At 43.4% G+C, this 22,876-nt stretch overlaps 1 protein-coding gene across 2 annotated transcripts in view; it reads left to right on the plus strand.

The window, feature by feature from the left end:
* The first annotated feature begins 1,066 nt into the window (after nucleotides 1-1,066).
* NCF1 (neutrophil cytosolic factor 1) overlaps nucleotides 1,067-22,876 on the plus strand; it is a 30,749-nt gene continuing 8,939 nt past the window's right edge. Inside the window, exons 1-6 of one of the 2 annotated variants that reach the window (XM_068268541.1) lie at nucleotides 1,067-1,331; nucleotides 5,538-5,618; nucleotides 7,600-7,675; nucleotides 15,330-15,498; nucleotides 17,177-17,235; nucleotides 19,131-19,253. In XM_068268541.1, the coding sequence (XP_068124642.1) occupies nucleotides 1,260-1,331; nucleotides 5,538-5,618; nucleotides 7,600-7,675; nucleotides 15,330-15,498; nucleotides 17,177-17,235; nucleotides 19,131-19,253 (580 nt within the window). In that variant the 5' untranslated portion in view covers nucleotides 1,067-1,259. The remainder of the gene's footprint in view (nucleotides 1,332-5,537; nucleotides 5,619-7,599; nucleotides 7,676-15,329; nucleotides 15,499-17,176; nucleotides 17,236-19,130; nucleotides 19,254-22,876) is intronic. The other variant, XM_068268542.1, reaches the window with a different exon arrangement.

Genomic DNA, 22,876 nt, shown 5'->3' on the forward strand with positions numbered 1-22,876 from the left:
AGGTCTGTGTGTCTCCATTCACTTACATTGGTATCGCCACATCAGAGGGAGCGGTACTTCCCGACCTCACACCGCTTGCGGTGATCTTCATGAATGAACATTTTGCTACATTTGTACCGATAATCACCGCACAAGGCGGTGATTTATCACTCTGCTCGGTAGTGTCATTTTTCCATGCGGAAAGAGGCTTTATGAATGCTGACTTTGCCGAGTGGTCGGTAAAGTCAGCTGTTTTAAGCATTTCCACATGCGGAAATGCTTTATGAATGATAGCCAAGGTCTATACTTTGCATTAACCAAGGTAAAAGGAAAGTCCATAGACTTTCATTTTACCTTTCACACCCGACGCTGCGCTTCGATGCGTTGCGGTACAACGCATCCCAGCATATTTTTATATCTTTATGAATAATAGCCATTCTCTCCAGCACCAGGCCAGCCACGAAAAATATACTGACTGTCAGTCCACTCCAGCCGCAGACGCACACCAGTAAGTGTTCCACTAAAAGGCCTTAGCCAATACTATAGCCAGGCCAGCCCAAGCAGCTCCCTTCCCTAGTCCTCCTGGCACAACCCCCCCACCCCCCTCCTCCCCCAGCCAGAAAAAAGATGAGATCCATTCTGTTAGAGGCAGCGAGGAAAGGATTGAAATATTGAAAGTAGAAGCTCGGTTTGGTGAGTACAACTATTTTTACTAATGTATTGTTTTATTTAGCTGGTACTGTAATATAGATTATTTACATTCTGTTCATATGAGTATCTGTATAATCTAGTGTCTTGCATGGTGTAGTAATGAACTATTGTGCGCCACTGTCCACTCCTCGGTACGATGTCCTCCTTTTCAGGGTGTGATGTCCTTTTTGGGGTTCTGCAAGTAGCCACCCTAATCAGAAGGGAGATATTATGTTACAGACAACAAATTAGATGAGTTAATGTAGCACTTTATGGCTCTGGGAGTTTGTTCTGTTATCTATACCAGTTCAAAGTCTATGAATCTACAGAATGCTTCTCATTTTTGATAGGAGGAAGCTGTATTTCAGAAAGCTGTTGAGGGAACTGCATTCTATGAAGCCATACTGTTATTTACATAACACTCAGGGTGTTTCATCAGGACTACACTTCCCACCCCTTCCTACAGAAGAGTGTAGCAACATTTGCTTGGGACTTGGGTTGCTAAAGCTTCAGTCTGAAACATCTAGAGCAGCAAGGACATTTGTGGCATTCAGTGTTACTGCATTATATCTGTAGAAGATACGTTTATCATGGCCGAGCCCTTCATCAGGCATATTCAGCTGCTCGGTTTTGAGAAAAGATTTATCCCCAGTCAGCACTATGTAAGTATATACCAATTCTTTGCTAAGATAAATAAAAACCTTGTTATAACTTAGAATTGCATCAAACCTATCTGAATACAGTATATTGCTTGTTTATAATTACTAGTGTACACATTACAAGTGCATTGGCAGTATGGAGAATGTAAATGAGAACCTTACTTCTTGTGTCTGTGTTTTTCTGAATACTTTACATTTGCTGGTAATGAAGTGAGTCTGCTAAATACCTTCCAGCAGGCATGATACACACATTCAGAGGCAGATCTATTGGCCATGGCCAGCTGTCCTATCACAAAGGTTTTTGGAAGGAATGAAAACCTATCTTGGGGAAAATAATCCGGCATTTCTTCTAACCTGGGAAGCAGGTTGTGATCTGTCCCTTCAGCCAAATAAACACAATAAACGTGAAAACATCATTCAAGCTAGCTGAAAGTGTCTATATTGAGCAGCTGAAAACACATGTTACATTTGGACTGTACAATATGCAAATGTGATCAAGATTAATAAAAATTCTAATTTAATTAGTTACTGCTGTTTTTTCCAGCTTTGGGGTGACATTACCTCTTACATTAGCAAACACACCTATGTGTTCTTCTGGATACTTTAACCCATATTTGGAAGACTATGGCAGACTCAAGTACCCCTGAACAGGTACCTCTATTACAAGAAGCCCATGGTGGGCTACATTACTTTTTTAGGCGTGTCCTGGCATTGCTCATTGTCGTTGGGGTTCCTCGTCCTCTGCCCCTGTAGTTCCAGTGCCTCCCAGAAGTACCTCCGAGAGGTGTAGAGCTATTTTGAAGTGTGAACAAGCCACTTCCTTTCACTGTACTCGTGCGGTTTGGAATTTGCACCTGCGCAGTTCTGATTCACGAGCCGTCACAAAGGGGAGCTTCCTGGTTTTCATATTCTACTAGACTATTTTGTCGAATATGAAGACGGCCAGGGACTGGTAACGGCAGGACCCCAACGACAATAAGTACTGCCAGGATACTTCTTAAATGGAACCTTAATTGAGTTAAAAAAAAAGAGAGTTTAACTTACAGGGGCTTCTACTGGCCCCCTGCAGATTTCCTGTGCCCGCACCGGGACAAACCGATCCTCCTGTCCCTCTCAAGCAACAAAGTTTCCTTTCAATTGCTGGGTCCTGGACCTGTGTGACCCCGGCCGCGGGTCCTCGCTCATGTCGACGTCCTACGCATGTGCAGTACGAGAACATCTCTTACTGCGCAGGACAGCGACAGTGGTGTGAACGTGAGGACACACTTAGCCAGGGCCAGACACTTTGTCGTTGCGGGGGACAGGAGGATCAGTTTGCTCCGGCATGAGCACGGGACATCTGCAGAGGACCAGTAGAGGCACCAGGTAATTTAACCTTTTTTTTTCTTTTTTACTCAGTTAAGGTTCAATTTAAATGGTAATGGGCTAAGTTACGGTTTTAACCCCAGTTCAGGGGTACTTAAGCTGTATAGACATGAAATAATGGCTGGGCAAAATCTAAAAATTCCGTTTGAACAGAAAGCCCTGTACATAATGGGCCTGATTCACAAAGCGGTGCTAACAGTTAGCACGCTGGTGAAAAGCCCTTTATCACGCCTAAACTCAGTTTAGGTGTGATAAGTTTAGGTGTGATAAGTTTAGGTGTGATAAGTTTAGGCACCAACTGGGTTAGCATCGCAGTGCACAGCTGATCAAAAGTGTTGCGCTAGCAAAGTCTGGTGCACTTCGCATAAAGTTTAATGGCGCTGCTTTGCGTGTGGGACTTTGCAAGCGATCTAAACTTATCTAAACTTATCATGCCTAAACTTATCACGCCTAAACTGGCCTTTCACCAGAGTGGTGCAATGGTTATCATGCCTAAAGTCTCTAACTGGGTTAGCACCGCTTTGTGAATCGAGCCCATTGTATATTTATTTTCAGCTCAGTTACGGACTAAGCATTGTACTATGGAGAGGGGAACAGTGAGAGGAGCAGAGAAGACCAGCAATAAGTAGGAGGTTACAAATGTGGCCACATTAAAAACTCATTGGTTACATTGTGCCAAACCTGTGTAATAGAATAAATGTACAACAGAGAGAGAACCCCACACCATAGCTGCGTGCTTATGAATCTTCCACCGGGAGACATTAATTACTATTCCCCCTCCTTGCAGGGCCGGCGCTACCATAGAGGCAAAGGGGGCAATTGCCCCAGGGTCCCAGAGCTTGTAGGGGCCCCCAGTGGCTACAAGAAGAAAAAAAATTCAAATCGACCTTATAGTTTTTGAGAAAATCGATTTTAAAGTTTCAAAGGAAAAAAAATACACATTTAAAAACCTGCCGACTTTAATGGTTAATAGCAAATCCACCTTAAATGCTAGAAACCCTAAATTTGCAGGATATGTTAAGGAGATCATTAGGAATAAGAGGAACAAAACAATTTTTCAAAAAGACCTTATAGTTTTTGAGAAAATCGATTTTAAAGTTTCAAAGGAAAAAAGTATACTTTTAAATGCGGTAAATGTCACTTTTAGTAGCAAACCTAACGGTAGTGTAATTTTACATGCATCAAAAGAAAGAGCAATACATTTCCTGATGGGGTTTCCAGGGGGTCCATACGCAGCCACAGCGTTTTGGCCAGGGATCGCTATACAGCCGCAATATGGCTGCATGAAGATCCCTGGCATTTTTTCCTATTTTCCCAATTTTTTTTTATGTTTAGAGTGTGGGAATTTTTTTTTTTTAATTATGTGGAGTCCCCCCTCCTGAAACTTTTTAACCCCTTGTCCCCCATGCAGGCTGGGGTAGCCAGAATGTGGAGCTTCGACCGATTGGGGCTTCACACCCTGACTATACCAGCTGCAAAAAAGGTCCCTTCATGCCGATTTTTGTTCCGGGGTATCTGTTGGGGGGGGGGGGGGGCAGGTTTATTTTGCCCTGGGGCCCCATTGTTGCTTAAACCGGCCCTGCCTCCAGGCCGCCATGGATAGTGGGGGAAAGATGTAATTCAGCTTCCAGCTATTGCTGGCAGCAGAATTATAGTGTTTCTGCAGTAATTTGTGCTCTGTCTTTTGACGGTGCCCAAATTACTCACTCAGCGTCGCTATAGCCGTATTTCCTATTACAGCCCATGGTAGCGCTGGCTGCACCCACATCGCCTGCGCTGTGTTTACAGTGCTCACCATAGCTGTCTGACAAAGTGTCTTGACCTGGTCTGAGCTATAAATCTACAGTCAAAATGTTAGCCATACCTGCAGATATTTTCCTGCTTAACAGATGACACCACTTAATATCGATTGCACCAGTAGCTCTGTAATGCTCGATGCAGTAGAAAGTTATGAAGCCAGGTGTCGTACTGCTTCTGATTTTTTTTTTTATTACATTTTCAATTAATTTGATTTCATATTATAGTATTATATCTAACACGAATGTAACAGCTGCGGCAGTACTTTTATCTTGTCTTCAGACACCGTCTAAAACCGATAATATTCGTTATGATTAAAATGTATGTCCTGGTAAGAGATAACCATAATAGGAATTAGCCATTTTGTCTCAAAAAGAACACACCTGCAACAGGGATGCAACCATATTTTATCCTAATTCTAGGTCAGCTATTTACAGATACTAAAGTTAAAGCATCTATGATAATTGCATTGTCATTATGTTTATTTCTGTAAAGACAGGATTTGGTTTGATTTATGTTTGTCAGTTCCTTAAACTGTCACAGAACTTACAAAATATTTGCTTTTAACCACTTCTGTACCTTTGCTTTGCATATCTATGCTCCTGTACACTTCAGTTGTGGATTAGGGGCGTAGATATGGGTATTGTTTACTTACCATTGCAGTTCGCGATTGTAGCATCGCTCCCGTTTGCCTGCGCTGCAATCCTTCTGTTTCGTGATCGGGGTATGGGAAACGCCTGTTCCCAAACCCAATCACCGTGCCTGTGATGAATAAAAGCTGATGTCAGCAAGACATCTGCTTTTATTTTCAAAGTGAAAGTAAACAGATAAATTCATTAGTTCCTGACTTATGGGGAACTAAGTGTGGAACCATCTTGTGGCCAAAAAAGAAAAATACACCCAAACACACTCTTACACACTTAAACTCAGTTTAGTGTTTTGCCCAGATATGTGCTGAATAATTGTGTACAATATTGTTTTCATAATGCAAGTCCAGTCCATTACTGCAGTATACATCTGTACTCATTACTTTTTCTCCTGTACCAGGTATACATGTTCATGGTAAAATGGCAAGATCTTACAGAAAAACTTGTGTACCGAAAATACACTGAAATTTATGAGTTTCATGTAAGTATATTCAATATGCAGGCTGTGGGCACTATCTGAAGTAAACAGCTTTCAAGATGTGAAGTAAAAATGTTCTTGTTCTAAAGTAACCCCCTAATACACATTTACAACCAGATGCCACTACAGTGGTACTTGAATATTTCTGAACCCATTCAAATGTTCTATTTTTTTTTTATATATGAATGTGGTCTGATTTTATAACAAGTCCTAAAAGTGTCTGAAGAAACCCAAGTTAAACAAATTAAACAAAAATATTATATTACTTCAAGTATTTATTGAAATAAAAAATACAATAGCAAATCTGTAAGTGGGAGTGGTTTAAGTGAGTCCTTAAAGAGATCTGTAACAAAATTTTCAGTCTTATTTCTTCTATCCTATAAGTTCCTGTACCTGTTCGAATTTGGTCTGTCTTACTGCAGCCTTTCCTAGTTGCACAGTGGCTGTATTATCTCTATATAATCTAATCTTCTTTCCTTTGTCAGCTTTGTTGGGCTCAGGCAGGAATGTACTGCTCTGCTTGTGATAGGATAGAAGTTATACACACCCTCTCCACGCCCCCTGCAGGCTCTGTGTGAGTCACAGACTGAGCTCCTCTCAGCCTATCACAAGCTGGTTAGCAGCCATGTCTTTTGTTTGTAAACACTGCCTAAAACTGTCAATTACAAGCCAGGATTGCAGCAGGGAGTGGCAGAAACAGCACAGAAGGGCCCAGGAGAACATATGAATAGAATGGTATGCTTTTAATTGTAAGAATTTTAAAGTACAGATTCTCTTTAAGATTTCCGTACAATTTGAAGGTGAAATCAGAGTCTGGTGTTATCAGTCAGTAGGATGACACTCAGTTGTGAGCAAGAGACCCTGTTTTATTTAAAAAACAGGGATTCAGCAAAGCCTGATCACGCATGCAAGTTACACATTTGTGAATGTGTATCATGGCTCAGATAAAGACATTCTAAAGAGTTTGTCCGTCACCAAACAAGATCTGTTTTGTATGGAGAAAATGGCTGAAATTCACAGACGTTCATTCAAACATTTGTTTTATTGAGTTCTTTGCAGATATATTTTAAAATGTTACATTTTATAGCAGCACTCCTATTACAGTACTCCCTATTATAAAGTCTCATTATAGTGACTCCATTATAGTACCCATGATAGTAGTACCTCTATTATGCTGGGAATACACGTTACTTTTTTTGCCGTCAATTCTCCGCGCGATCTATTAACCATTCGATTCTCTGCTCGATTCTCTTATCTTCCACTCGTTTTTATTATCTTTTTTCCATTCATTTCTATGAGAAATCGAGCGGAAAAGAATCGAGCGGAGAATCGGACATGACGGAATTTTAACTATCAAAGGCATTTATCGGAACGATTCTCCGCGAAACCGTAACGTGTATTCCCAGCATTATAGTGTACCCATTATACTGAAGATTCCATTTACTAATCCTTTTACAGTACTCCCCATTATAGCACTCATTCAGGGCACCTTCTCCCCCTGCAGAGATCATGATGGAATGTGCTGCAGGTCAGGATGAGTATCATCTCCTCTCCAGTCACTGCATCTTCTCCTTCTCCATTCAAAGCAATTATGGTCATGTGACTGTAGCAGCATATGGCACATGACTATGGTTACAGTCAATTAAAGAGACAGTATAGAGCCTGAGGAGGAGTCTCTGAACAGGTGAATAGTAACTGTGAGAGCAGGAGGTTGAAGCCCTGTTTTCCAAACAATTTTGATGGAACCTGCATACCAGGAAATTGGTGGGTCTTAAAAAAAGTGGTGTTACAGTGGCATAATGGTGGGAGTCTTAGTGGCCACAAAGGTATACCTCACAAAGCGTGTGTTTGTGTGTATGTGTGTGTTTCTGATGGACAAATGACCTGATGTTTGCTATAGTCTATTACTCAAATGTCATCTCAGAGCTGCTGTTGAGGTTCACTGTAGTTCTAATCTTATTGCCTTTATATCACTTATTTATAGAAGGCACTTAAAGAGATGTTCCCTATCGAGTCTGGACAAATTAACAAAGAACACAGAACCATCCCTCATCTACCAGGTAATTATGGTGTCAGGCTAAACAAATCCTGATAGGCAGGTAAATGTGTCTTTCCAGAGATACTTGCTGTTGAAATTAACTTAAAGAGTAACTGTCAGGCTGCAGAAGCTAATTTAAACCTCTATTCTCCTGTGTTAAACAGTTTAGACAGAAGCCAAAAAGACATTACTAAAGATAAAGATCTCTCTTACATTTAATGTGTGCTTATCAGCACAGCTAAGCTCCTAAGGAGGACGCAAGCCGCATTCCATACTGCAAAGCATTCTGGGGCCCTCCCCTCGGCTGCTAAGGAGAAGACGGGATCAAGTTTCAGCAGCTTCTAACGCAGTCCAGCCACAGCACAGATAAATCTCCGGGGCAGCGTACACTGCAGGAGTCCGCTATTGTTCCTAGCCACATGGCTCATTAATATTCACTGCACACTGTGTTATTCTGTACTAGCTCCTCTGTGATCAGAAGCAGGCAGGACATGACGACACATTTGGCTTCACAAACATGGAACCTGCCATGGGCTGTCAGGAGCATCATTCTCTGCATATACTATATAAAAATTCTGTGAAATCCAAACGTGGACAGTGAAATGCATATGTAATGTAAGTACAGCCAATCTTTAGCTACTGATATATGTGTTTATTTTCTCTGAGACCTTATACCTAACAGCTCCTCTTTAAATTCAGCTATGAATATATACTTCGCCACTGATTAGTAGTAATCAATCATATTAATAGGTCATTAGGAAGGCTTGGGATTTGAGAAGGGCGGGACCAAATGCAGCTGTTTTAAAAAGGAACAATGCAAAAAGAGTAGGCGAGCACCGCTACACCCCTCCTGCCCCTACAACATTGCTCGGCCAAGTCAGCAGGCCCCAAATATATGCAAGGAAGAGGAAGATCCACACTTGTCTAGAGATCCAAGTCTTTATTTCTGGACATATCCAAAGACTTGGATCTCTAGACAAGTACGGATCTTCCTCTTCCTTGTTTTTAAAATGAGCTGTAATATGTATATTTAACACCTTATATCACTGAAGCTACTAATGATTTTGGTATTTAGTGTTCTCTAAAAGGAACATCTGATGTGATTTTAATCACGTACTCTGCATCTGACATGTGACAAGTTCACTTTACTCTCAGTCAGAATACAAATATTGGGATCTATGGTGATAGGACACCCAATTTTACCATGTAGAAATCAATAATTTGGAGGCACAGGGCCTCCTCATCTCCCCCTGATCCAGATATCAAGGAGTCATGTAAGGGGCAGCTTTGCCACTTTGCAGGATGCTGTAGGCTGTAGTGAAGTCATATAAGTTGCTTATCATACCCATCACCCTGGGAAAAGTAGTTTATTGGGGACTCCACAATTTGAACTTCTAATGTGAGAAATTGAACCAAGGGAGCCGAAAATATCTCTCTAGTGAATTAGCCAGGAGGGAAACTGGTTTTCAAGGTTGGTAGATGCAGAGAAACACTTATCTTCAAAAATATGACTCCATAGCTCTTCCAGAAACCAGCTGAGGCCAGCTATATATGAGCTCAGAAAGTATATGGTTATTCCATAGCATTGTATAATAGTCCCACCCCTCCAACACGCACAGCCTTTGTGCAAGGGACCATATCCATTGGACCTGTTTTAATACAAGCATGCCTTTCCCAGAGGATTCCCCAGGCAGTTGCAGGCAGCCTCGGACTGACCCACCGAACTGCCGATGATTCCATCGGTGGGCCCCGCCTCCTAGGGGCCCCAGGGGGCCCCAGAGCCGGCACAGCGCAGGAAGGGGGGAAATTGGGCACACAGAGCGGCAGGGAGGGGGGAAGCTTCCCCCCTCCCTCACCTAGGGGCCCCGCTTCCGCGCTCCCCCTTCCGCATTCCCCCTCCCTCCAAAATTGCAGCCAGCGGCAGCGAGCGGGGAGTAGCTTTACCGGCATGAAGATATCAGTCATCAGAGGAGATCCATCGCTCTGCGTGCCGCTGGCTGATCTCTGTCTCTCCTGCAATGCACTGACCAATCACGCTCTCACAGGAAGTACTGCAAGAGCGTGATTGGTCAGTGCATTGCAGGAGAGACGGAGACCAGCCAGCGGCACGCAGAGCGATGGATCTCCTCTGATGACTGATCTCTTCATGCCGGTAAGCTATTCCCCGCTCGCTGCCGCTGGCTGCAATTTTGGAGGGAGGGGGAGTGCGGAAGGGGGAGTGCGGAAGGGGGAGCGCGGAAGGGGGGCCCCTAGGTGAGGGGGGGGGGGAAGCTTCCCCCCTCCCTGCCGCTCTGTGTGCCCACTGCCCCCCTTCCTGCGCTGTGGGACACCTGCGGCCTGCCTACCTCAACGGGGGGGGGGGGGCCTACAGGTGAGGGAGGGGGGGGAAGCTTCCCCGCCGCTCTGTTTGCCCCTTGCCCCCGCCTACCAAGCTGGGGGGGGGATATTAGACCTACCTAACTGGGGACACCTGTGACTGCCTACCTAAACTGGGGGGGGGGGCTCCAGGTGAGGGAAGGGGGGGCTCCAGGTGAGGGAAGGGGGAGCTCCAGGTGAGGGAGGGGGGAAGCCCTCCCCCTCCCTGCCGCTCTGTGCCCACTGCACCCCCTTCCAGCATGGAGGCCCCCACTAACAGGGGACCTGACTTTGTGGGGATATCTGCCGCCAATTTGATTGCATTTTGTGGGGATATCTGCCGCCAATTTTATTGAATTTTGTGGGGATATCTGCCGCCAATCTATTTGCATTTTGTGGGGATATCTGCTGCCAATTTTATTGCATTTTGTGGGGATATCTGCTGCCAATTTTATTGCATTTTGTGGGGATATCTGCCGCCAATCTGATTGCATTTTGTGGGGATATCTGCCGCCAATCTATTTGCATTTTGTGGGGATATCTGCCGCCAATCTGTTTGCATTCTGTGGGGATATCTGCCGCCAATTTGATTGCATTTTGTGGGGATATCTGCCGCCAATTTGATTGCATTTTGTGGGGATATCTGCCGCCAATCTGTTTGCATTCTGTGGGGATATCTGCCGCCAATTTGATTGCATTTTGTGGGGATATCTGCCGCCAATCTATTTGCATTTTGTGGGGATATCTGCCGCCAATTTGATTGCATTTTGTGGTGATATCTGCCGCCAATCTGTTTGAATTTTGTGGGGATATCTGCCGCCAATCTTTTTGCATTTTGTGGGGATATCTGCCGCCAATTTGATTGCATTTTGTGGGGATATCTGCCGCCAATCTATTTGCATTTTGTGGGGATATCTGCCGCCAATTTGATTGCATTTTGTGGGGATATCTGCCGCCAATCTGTTTGCATTTTGTGGGGATATCTGCCGCCAATTTGATTGCATTTTTTGGGGATATCTGCCGCCAATCTATTTGCATTTTGTGGGGATATCTGCTGCCAATTTGATTGCATTTTTTGGGGATATCTGCCGCCAATCTGATTGCATTTTGTTGGAAAATCTGCTGTCATTTGACTACTTGATGCATTATCATGAGGCATGTAACTACTTGATGATTTTATCTAAAATATATCTGGTCGGACCTAATCTCTGTGAATAAAACCGCTACTTATTTTGTGTGTTTGTTTTTTTTTTTAAAGTCTGCCCATGACCCATCATGACCATGCCCATGTTCCAGTGCGTGGCGACACTCATTCATTTTTGCTGCGGCGCGCTGCGCCCGCCGCATGTGGACATGTCCCTACTGGACACTGTCCTCAGAAGTGTTTATAATCTATTCCCTACCATAAAATTTCTGGAGTACATGTATGTGTGAGCCCAAAATGGGATGTGGGGGGGAGTGGGAGGGGGGTGGCAGGCTGAAACTTCCTGGGTGGGCCCTTAGTGTCCCAGTCCGACCCTGGTTGCAGATAACATTTTAGTTGATCACTAGTAGCATAAAAGCCCAGTAGTAGAACTGTGTGTCCTTTTAATGAGCAAAGTGGTAAAAGTGATACCACAGTATATCTGTGAAGAGTTCGCAGTTCCACAGCTCTCTGGCCGGCATGGTTCTTTAAGAATGAGCCTCTAACCCAGCATCTGGATTTATTCCACATGAAGAAAATAGCTATTGTTCTAAAGTTCTGTTGTGTATATATAGGGAGAGAAAGATGTTTGGTGCTTGATGTATACCATTTTGGGTAGTATCACCATTTTAATTTGGTGGATCCATCCTGCTACTGAGCTTAAACCATGCAGAGACCAGGGCCTATATGCATTTAACTTTTTCTCCTGAGTTTTCTCCTAGGAGATAACTTTTCATCTTCTATTTAAAATAACTTTACAGCACTCTGCAATTGAAAAAGTACCAAAATCTACGTGAAAGAATACTATCAAAATTGTTTTGAGTATTCTTGTGCTTTCTGGTAGTTTAAAAGCCATTTTATTAAATATCACCTGAGAAAACTCAGGAGAAAAAGTGAAATGCATATGGGCCGGTCCCTGGTCTCTAAGCCAGGGATGTAACGGGTCGGTGTTGGACTTAACAAGTTCCCAAGAATTGTAAAGAAATGGGATCATGTCATCTTGGTGCACAACTAGCTTCTTTTCAGTGTTTGGGGTACACAGGCCAAGATTGCTAGTCTTTTTTGTATGTTCAGACCTGAAAAGAGACCTTCATTATTTCTTCAACTTAGTTTTTGCTGTTTGCTGTTTTCTGCACTTTCACATAGTTATGATCAAATGGGAATAAAATTACTTAGGAAAGGAAAATTCTCCAAATAACTTTAAAAATTGCTTTCCCGATATAAAAAAATGAATAAAATTCATAATAATAAAGACTTTCACGATTGTTGACTACACTATCAAACTGAACTGGTAAACTCTCTTTTTTTTTTTTTTTTTTTTTTGGTGTAAGTACCTAAACATAAACTATATTTATACAGTTTCTTTACATGCCGGAGCATGGAAAAGAGAACTGAAACAAGCCAGTTAAGCCACCTGTATGTTATTTTTGCATCCCTGCTGCTTTTTGTGAAGCAGAATTTTTATGGGGGCAGTAGCTTCTCTCCTCAATAATGGTAAATTATGATGGCTACTGACTGATAGCAGCTGTACAGGAATCTATATTCAATACGGCACAGATGGAAATAGAATGGTTGCTACACAGTTTTCGTAGGGTATTTACAACCCAGCCCTATTGTGTTTCAATAATGGAATTCTTACCTACCCATGGTCAGCAGACAAATGTTGATAAACAATTGATTCATCATTGGTTAACAGTACCTAGTTATGATACACTAAATGTATGGAAAATCAATGGAGATTTCCAAGGTGTAACATTACTTTATATATCATGTATTTTTGAAAGCATATTTATAGCATAACTTACTTCCTGAAACATTGCTGTAACATACCATCCATACACAGGCCATTTTAACACACTATTCAAAATAGCTTTTTTAATTTCCATTTCCTGCGGCTTCCTGATTTTGCATATCTGCCACATATTTAGATTATGCTTCCTTGTAACTATGGCAGAAGTCCACCATATAGTGAATGGAATATCTCCAAATTCTCACTCTGGATGTAGTTTTCATATCCACAGCCAAAATGGATAATCTATTGCAGTAATGTATTTGGCAATGTATACTGTGCACAATACTTTACCCCATAGAGCAGGGCCAGATTTACCAATAAGGCACTGTAGGCACGTGCTTACAGGCGCCAGATGATGGAAAGGCGGCTCACTCCCCTCCCTGATCACCTCCTTCCTGCCTTACCTATGCAGAGTCCCAAGCAGAGCGTAAATGAGACACTCACCCATGTCTCTGCATTCCACTGACCAGATCTCAATCCAGTTAGGGGCACCTCAAGCTGCTTAAGTTTTGTATCTTCCTGCAATATTTTTAAATTCAGTTGAGTTCATTTCAAATTTCCATGCATTTTTTCAGTGACTTGAAACTGAACTAATAAAAGAACAACTGAACTGAGTGGGATATGGAATTTATTTCCTTTTAAATGATACCAGTTGCCTGGCATCCTGCTGATCTTTCATGTATCAGCAGTGTCTGCATCACAGACCCGAAACTAGCATCCAGCCAATCCAGTCAGACTTCAGTCAAACATCTGATTTGCATGCTTGTTCAGGGTCTAAGGCAAAGGATCAGCAGGACAGTCAGGCAATTTTCATTGTTTGAAAATAAATAAAATTGGCAGCCTCCATATTCCTTTCAGGTCAGTTGTCATATAAGCCCAGTAGTTGTTAGTTAATTAACCAGCAGATTGCTAATCAACTGGCACCTACTAGGTTGACTGATACTAGGACCGATTGGCCCAGGACTGATAGGCTCAGCTTAATGCAAAGAAAATTTACATGGAAATTAGAACTGACTCTAATATCTAAAATACAAATATATTTTTTTCAGTCACCTTCCCTGTTATTTTATCCCTATCTAGCTGGAAATAGCATAACTGCCTTTTGCTGGCTTTATACGCTGGCGTACTGTCAGGGACGGATCTAGACCAAGTCGCCCCAAGTTGCGCCTGGGGCAAGGTCAGGTTTTGGCGCCTAAATTGCCATTCCCCATCCAAATTTTGCCGCCTTTTTAACAATTCAACTAACTGCGCCTGGGGCAAGAGACCCGCTTGCCCCCCCCTAGATCCGTCCCTGCGTACTGTCCTGTCCAGAAGAAAATGATTTAATTGCAAATTATCTATCTATCTATCTATCTATCTATCTATCTATCTATCTATCTATCACACCTGCTGATTAAGAGACATAGGCTACAATAATATTAGTCATTAAGGTTTATGGTAAAAATACATGATGCGCACAATGGGATACAGTTGGGAACATCAAACTTGGAGAAGGACTTAGGAGTACTCATCGACAACAAGTTAAATAATCGTACTCAATGCCAAGCCGCTGCAGCTAAAGCGAACAAAATTTTGGGATGCATTAAAAGGGAAATAAAAACTCGAGATGCTAGCATAATATTGCCCCTGTTTAACTCTCTAGTAAGGCCACATCTGGAATATGGAATTCAGTTCTGGGCACCACATTACAAAAAAGATATTGCAGTTTTAGAGCAGGTGCAGAGACGAGCTACAAAATTGATACGTGGGATGGAAGGTCTCGCTTACCAAGAAAGGTTAGATAAACTGGGTTTATTTAGTCTAGAGAAAAGACGCCTTAGAGGAGATCTAATTAACATGTATAAATACATTAGAGGGCAATATAATAGCTTGGCGGATGAGCTTTTTGTCCCTAGGCCTTCTCAAAGGACTAGAGGACATGAGCTGCGCATGGAGGAAAAACGTTTTAGCCATTTATTTAGGAAAGGGTTCTTTACAGTAAGAGTGGTTAAGATGTGGAATGCATTGCCACAGGAAGTCGTTATGGCAAACTCTATACCTGCATTTAAAGGGGGCTTAGATGCTTTCCTTGCGTTAAGACATCCATGGCTACAATTACTAGGTTATGCCTAATGATGTTGATCCAGGGATTTTATCTGATTGCCATCTGGAGTCGGGAAGGAATTTTTCCCATTTGGGGCTAATTGGACCATGCCTGGTGGGGTTTTTTTCGCCTTCCTCTGGATCAACAGGGGTATGTGGGGGACGGGCTGGAGTTGTACTTTGTACTGGTTGAACTCGATGGACGTATGTCTTTTTTCAGCCAAAATAACTATGTAACTATGTAACTATGTAATTGTTTTCTAGCACCCAAGTGGTTTGATGGGCTGAGGACAACAGAGAATAGACAGGTCACACTGGCTGACTACTTTCTGTCTTTACTCAATCTCCCACCTAAGATCTCCCGCAGTCTTCAGGTTATCAACTTCTTCAAGGTTAGACCAGATGATGTGAACCCCTCATCATCAAGCAGCAAGTGAGTATATTTCTTTTATCAACAACAAATACATTCCCAATGTATTTTTTTTACTTCTCTGGTAACTTTGCATTTGTTCATTCTGGATCCACATACCTCTGTGCACAGTCCCTTCCCCTCTGCATTCCACTAAGTCAAATTTTCAGTCAGGAAGAGGCAGGCTTGCTGCAATGTCTCCTCCTTTCACCCTCCCTGAATCTTCCTGCCTAAAATTATAACTTTAGTAGAAAGTCACATTTTTCAAGGAGTGATTATGGGGATCGGTAGAGAGCAAGTAGAGAAACTGACAATGCACAGAGGTATGTGGATCCAACATGAACATATCTCTGTGCATACCTTATGTTGCTTTGCTCTGATCAGGTATACTTTACTTTAGTTACATAAACTATTATGCAGTACTGAGGTTTAAGCATAGTGTGCATAGAGTGACCATAGCCCTTCAGTTTCTGCATGGTCCCTAGTTAGTTTTAATGGAGGAGCATGCCCAGTACATATCTGTTCTTTCAGCAGGGCAGACTGCACTAAAACAGTCTAGCTATCAATATACAATATAACCTGTATTTGTGACTGACGCATCAATGAAAATGTAGCCTCCATGCAAAATCATACACTGTGATTTGAAAGTTCGAAGAAATTGTCTTATATGGTATATATGATTGCTGGGAACATGCCTCACAGTGACTGTACTGCTGCATAAGTGTGAACAATATTGTCCAGTTGGTGAATTCACACCATAGTAGTGAGCCACACTGATTTACAGTCCAACTAAACATGAATTGAAACAGGTGAAGTGCTCAAAGCAATCATGATTTTTAGTGCACGTTGTAAGTACTACATTGGAAATAAAGCTGTCAAATTCAAATATCCTTTGTGAAGCTTCGCTTGCCTGCAGCTGTGGATCTATCCTCATAAAAAAGCCATTGTACAGTTCTACATGATTACACTAGCCCTTACCTCTCATTTCTCTATTCACACAAGTTGTGTTCAGTTAATTAAGAACATCACCAGGTATTTTTGTTATGAAAGAAACGGTGATCCTTGCTGTACCCATCCAAAGATGGCACATGCCTTGTTTATATAGGAGAAGGGTTTAGCAGCATGTCAGTGATGCTCTCTCCTGTGTCCTGGAAAGGTTCTCAAAGGGCAGATCAACCATGCCTCCTCTCCCAAAAAATGTAGTGCGGCCACGCTCAGAATGAAAAGACCATGGAGCATCAGGGCCATGTGACTGCCTTTGTTTTCTTAGACCTAAAGGCAATTTCGATTATTATTATTAATCATTTACATGGTTGCATATATCGATCGAACATGCTGAAAGATGTTGGGTTGTCGTGATCGATCATGCGAGTGGTGGTAATGGCGAGCGATATTGAGATGAGCAACGAACACGAGGAAACCTCCGGCGCTATTCATATGTCTTCCGAATTCGCTGCTCTTCAATTAGCCTTATACATGCCGCTGGTGTGGCGCATGTGTGAGGTCAAACGCGGTTATGGGGCTAACGGAAGAGCGGCGAATTCTGAAAACAGACGGGCACCACAACACAGGACAGGTAATGTATAAATGCACACACATTTATACATTTAGCACTTAAGAATGAAACATTGATTTGGCATACACCTGGTTGGATGTCATGCTTTGCAATGATTTTTTGTTTTACTTTGTGTGTGTGTTACAGTGGCCGTAAACCTGAAACTTTTTTACTGAAAACAGAAACCACAAAGAAAAATGTGTCCGGTAAGCAAAGTGTAATTATTCCTGCAGCTGTTCTTGTTCTGAAATGTATATTATGTAATGCAGCATTCAGCTTTTTATATCATAAAATATTAGAAGCTTATGGATCAAATTGCGCTCTACACCAGGGATTCTCAGCATTACTATATCATGTACCTTTGTGAAAGTATTTGCCAAGTACCCCTTTTTCTGAATAACATTATCTCAAGTACCCCCTGGCACATATATATTTGTTAGGGGTTTTCAATATTTGTGTTTGCACGCTTAATTAACGAATTATATTTATTCAGACTTTTTCATATATGATTACTCATCTTTTTTTAATCTCCAAACTCACTTTAATAAACTAACTAAACTATGAAGAGTACTAGTACAAGTACTCCTTGAACCCAATCCAGTACCCCAGGGGTATATATGTGTTAAAGCAGTAGGGTCAGCCATACTATGCCAGGGAAAAAAACACATATATAAGTAGATAAATACTGGACCTACTTACATAACACATGTATTATACTGTCCACGTTTTGATTTCAGTGAATGTTATAAAGTAAATTACGACAATTCTGTTCCTGGTGGGGGCCATGTCTTTTGCCCACAGTTAAGGCTAACTCGTGATGTCATTTCTGCCCTTTACTTTCTTTCTTGTCTCCTCCAATCGCTGAGTCACCTCAGCCTTGCTTGTAAACACAAGTGAGTAGAGGATTAGGTTTCAGATAAGAAGCTGGCAGGGAAATAAAGGGAAGAGGAGGAATAGATTATAGCTAAAAAGAACCCCCAGCATGCAATTCTTTGGCACGAATACTAAAGGGCCAGTGTTCCTTAAGTATGTGATAACTCCAAATCATAACAGCAGAAAAAGTTTTGAAAGTTTTGAATGCAGGATCAGCATCTTTATCACTTAATACACTCAGGCCAGTTGCTGTTGAAATTTGATTTTTATGGTGACGATACCGCTTTAAGAACCTATGCCCTACATGCCTAGAATATGTGGGCACTTTTTCTAATTGGTGAGCATACAATCAGGCATACAATGTCTTCAGACAAACATTTGCAGTAGAGTGGACCAAACCAAAAGCAGACTGATTTTCATCTTGTCACTGTGATAGGATGCCAACTTTCCACTGGGTTCGTTTTGTAGATTTATTTTTTTTTTTTTAGCAACCATCCGCAGTCAACTTTTGTTCCGTTATTCCAGCATTGGTTGGAGCTGTGTAAAGCATGCCACCAGTAGACTCAGGAACAATGGAAATGTGTTCCATGGAGTGATTTATCATGTCTGATGACCTGATAGTTAAGTTTGGTATAAAACAGAAGAATAGTTCAGATTACACAGAGGCAATTTGAAAGAGTGGTACTCACCAATGCAATCCATTTCATGTGCTTTAACATACTGGCTAGGGCCATGCATATATAGCTGGATAGTCCATACAGAGCACTCCTCAACATAGACCATGCTGCCGGTATCTCATTCCCAGTCATAGCTGGCCAAGCTGCTCAGCTAATGGGATTAGGGAAGAGATATAAGTATGAAACCTGGATGAGAAAGTCTGTGGTACGGCTAAAGGCTCGTACACACGTCGGATTTTCGCAAACAACCCGTCGTTTGTACGTCCAAACGACCGGTCGGTTGGACGTCAAATTGGGCGTGTGTACAGTCTGTCATTCAGCTGAACGACAGACTGTACACACGCCCGATTTGATGCCCAAACGACGGGTCATTTGCAAAAATCCGCTGTGTGTATGTTCCTTAAAGGTACATGCCAGCAGTTACCGAACCTATGAAATCATGCCAAATATATTTTAGATACAACTGCTCTAGAACCTAAAATTGTCTTGTTTAATATCTTGTTGTGACACACAGTAAATATTCCTGAAGAATGCTGTTTTTCTTGTGACAGACATAACGGGTCCAATTATCCTCCAGTCTTATCGAGTGATTGGAGACTATGAGAAGAGTTCAAAGAGTGAGCTGTCTGTAAAAGGTGGTGATGTGGTTGAAGTGGTGGAGAAAAATGAAAATGGTAATTGTTTATTGAATTACCCACAACCCTTATCACCAGGGCAGGATTTACCATCTCAGGAACATATGGGCACAAAACATTCCAGCGCAGTCGATACACCCTAAACTCCTAGCCGAGCCCCTATTATTACTCAGCTGGCAAACTTGACACACTTGTCAATATTTACTGTATGTGTTGCTTCTGTATCAAAATGCCATATGGTTCGATAAACATTCAATAACGTGTACTGTTACACCAGGCGCGGAGCTAGGGGGGGTCGGGGTAGGTCAAGTGCCCCCGGGCGCCGGGTCCCTAAGGGCGCCCAGCTGAGCTGATTTTTTTTTTTTTTTCTGCGGAGGGGAGCAGCGCAGAGAAGAGAAGAGGGAGAGCTATGCGGACGGTGGAGAAGGGGGCCATCTCCCCCCCTTCTCTCACCTTAGGGCTCTCCCTCCCTCCATCGCTGTCCCCTCCGTTATTGTCCGGGTGCTGGCGCAGCGGGCGGGACTCACCTCCGTCTCGCTCCAGCGCCGGCCGGAAGTTCGGATCCCGCAGCCGCTGCTCTGGTCTGGACTAGACCAGAGTAGCGGCAGATCCATCCGCGCTGCGACGAGACGGAGGTAAGTTCCGCCCGCCGCTGCCAGCACCCGGACATTAATGGAGGGGACAGCGAGGGAGAGAGAGCAGCTCTCCCTCTTCTCTGCGCTGCTCCCCTCCTGCTGGGGAGGCAGGGAGGGGGACACCTGGCTACCTACTCTGGGCATATATACCCCTGGCTACATCTACTGGGCATATATACCCTCTGGCTACATCTACTGGGCATATATACCCCTGGCTACATCTACTGGGCACATATACCCCTGGCTACATCTACTGGGCACATATACCCCTGGCTACATCTACTGGGCATATATACCCCCTGGCTACATCTACTGGGCATATATACCCCTGGCTACATCTACTGGGCATATATACCCCTGGCTACATCTACTGGGCACATATACCCCTGGCTACATCTACTGGGCATATATACCCCCTGGCTACATCTACTGGGCATATATACCCCTGGCTACATCTACTGGGCATATATACCCCTGGCTACATCTACTGGGCACAAATACCCCTGGCTACATCTACTGGGCACAAATACCCCTGGCTACATCTACTGGGCACAAATACCCCTGGCTACATCTACTGGGCACATATACCCCTGGCTACATCTACTGGGCATATATACCCCTGGCTACATCTACTGGGCATATATACCCCTGGCTACATATACTGGGCATATATACCCCCTGGCTACATCTACTGGGCATATATACCCCTGGCTACATCTACTGGGCATATATACCCCTGGCTACATCTACTGGGCATATATACCCCTGGCTACATCTACTGGGCATATATACCCCTGGCTACATCTACTGGGCATATATACCCCTGGCTAAATCTACTGGGCATATATACCCCTGGCTACATCTACTGGGCATATATACCCCTGGCTACATCTACTGGGCATATATACCCCTGGCTACATCTACTGGGCATATATACCCCCTGGCTACATCTACTGGGCATATATACCCCTGGCTACATCTACTGGGCATATATACCCCTGGCTACATCTACTGGGCATATATACCCCTGGCTACATCTACTGGGCATATATACCCCCTGGCTACATATACTGGGCATATATACCCCTGGCTACATATACTGGGCATATATACCCCTGGCTACATATACTGGGCATATATACCCCCTGGCTACATATACTGGGCATATATACCCCTGGCTACATCTACTGGGCATATATACCCCTGGCTACATCTACTGGGCATATATACCCCTGGCTACATCTACTGGGCATATATACCCCCTGGCTACATCTACTGGGCATATATACCCCCTGGCTACATATACTGGGCATATATACCCCCTGGCTACATATACTGGGCATATATACCCCCTGGCTACATATACTGGGCATATATACCCCCTGGCTACATATACTGGGCATATATACCCCCTGGCTACATATACTGGGCATATATACCCCCTGGCTACATGGACTGGGCATATATACCCCCTGGCTACATATACTGGGCATATATACCCCTGGCTACATATACTGGGCATATATACCCCCTGGCTACATGGACTGGGCATATATACCCCCTGGCTACATGGACTGGGCATATATACCCCCTGGCTACATATACTGGGCATATATACCCCTGGCTACCTACTCTGGGCATATATACCCCTGGCTACATATACTGGGCATATATACCCCTGGCTACATATACTGGGCATATATACCCCCTGGCTACATGGACTGGGCATATATACCCCCTGGCTACATATACTGGGCATATATACCCCTGGCTACATATACTGGGCATATATACCCCCTGGCTACATGGACTGGGCATATATACCCCCTGGCTACATATACTGGGCATATATACCCCTGGCTACATATACTGGGCATATATACCCCCTGGCTACATATACTGGGCATATATACCCCCTGGCTACATATACTGGGCATATATACCCCTGGCTACATATACTGGGCATATATACCCCCTGGCTACATGGACTGGGCATATATACCCCCTGGCTACATATACTGGGCATATATACCCCTGGCTACCTACTCTGGGCATATATACCCCTGGCTACATATACTGGGCATATATACCCCCTGGCTACATATACTGGGCATATATACCCCCTGGCTACATATACTGGGCATATATACCCCCTGGCTACATATACTGGGCATATATACCCCCTGGCTACATGGACTGGGCATATATACCCCTGGCTACATATACTAGGCACATATACGCCTGACTATATATACTGGGCACATATTATTCTCCTGGCTACATATACTGGGCATATATACCCCTGGCTACATATACTGGGCACATATACCTCTGGCTACATATACTGGGCACACATATCCCTGCCTACATATACTGGGCACATATACCCCTGGCTACCTGTTCTGTGGACATCTCTACCCCTGGCTACCTGTTCTGGGGACATCTATACCGCTGGCCACCTATTCTGGGGACATCTATACCGCTGGCCACCTATTCTGGGGACATCTATACTGCTGGCCACCTATTCTGGGGACAACTATAGACCTGGGGCTACCTATTTTTGGGGAACCACGTCAGATTGAGTGTATTTTGGAGAACTGCTGCCAGGTGAGAGGTGTCTACCATATTAAGGGGGCATTCTACCTATTTATGTGAAATGCTGTCTATTTATGTGACTCATGACTGCTGAATTTGTCTTGTTGGGGGCCTCATGGTTACTGAATTTGTCTTGTTGGGGGCCTCATGATTTGTTGGGGGCCTCAAGATCGCTGAATTTGTCTTGTTGGGGGCCTCATGATTGCTGAATTTGTCTTGTTGGGGGCCTCATGATTGCTAAATTTGTCTTGTTGGGGGCCTCATGATTGCTGAGTTGGTTATGTTGGGGGTCTCATGATTGCTGAATTTGTCTTGATGGGGGGGGGCTCATGATTGCTGAATTTGTCTTGGAACATGCTGGAAGGTACATACTGAGGGAGGGTGGGTGAGCGTGAGCCTGCTAACCTCCATATACATTTGGCTCCACCCATA

The sequence above is a fragment of the Hyperolius riggenbachi genome, chromosome 2, assembly GCF_040937935.1.
Source record: "Hyperolius riggenbachi isolate aHypRig1 chromosome 2, aHypRig1.pri, whole genome shotgun sequence".
NCBI classification, from domain to species: Eukaryota; Metazoa; Chordata; class Amphibia; order Anura; family Hyperoliidae; genus Hyperolius; species Hyperolius riggenbachi.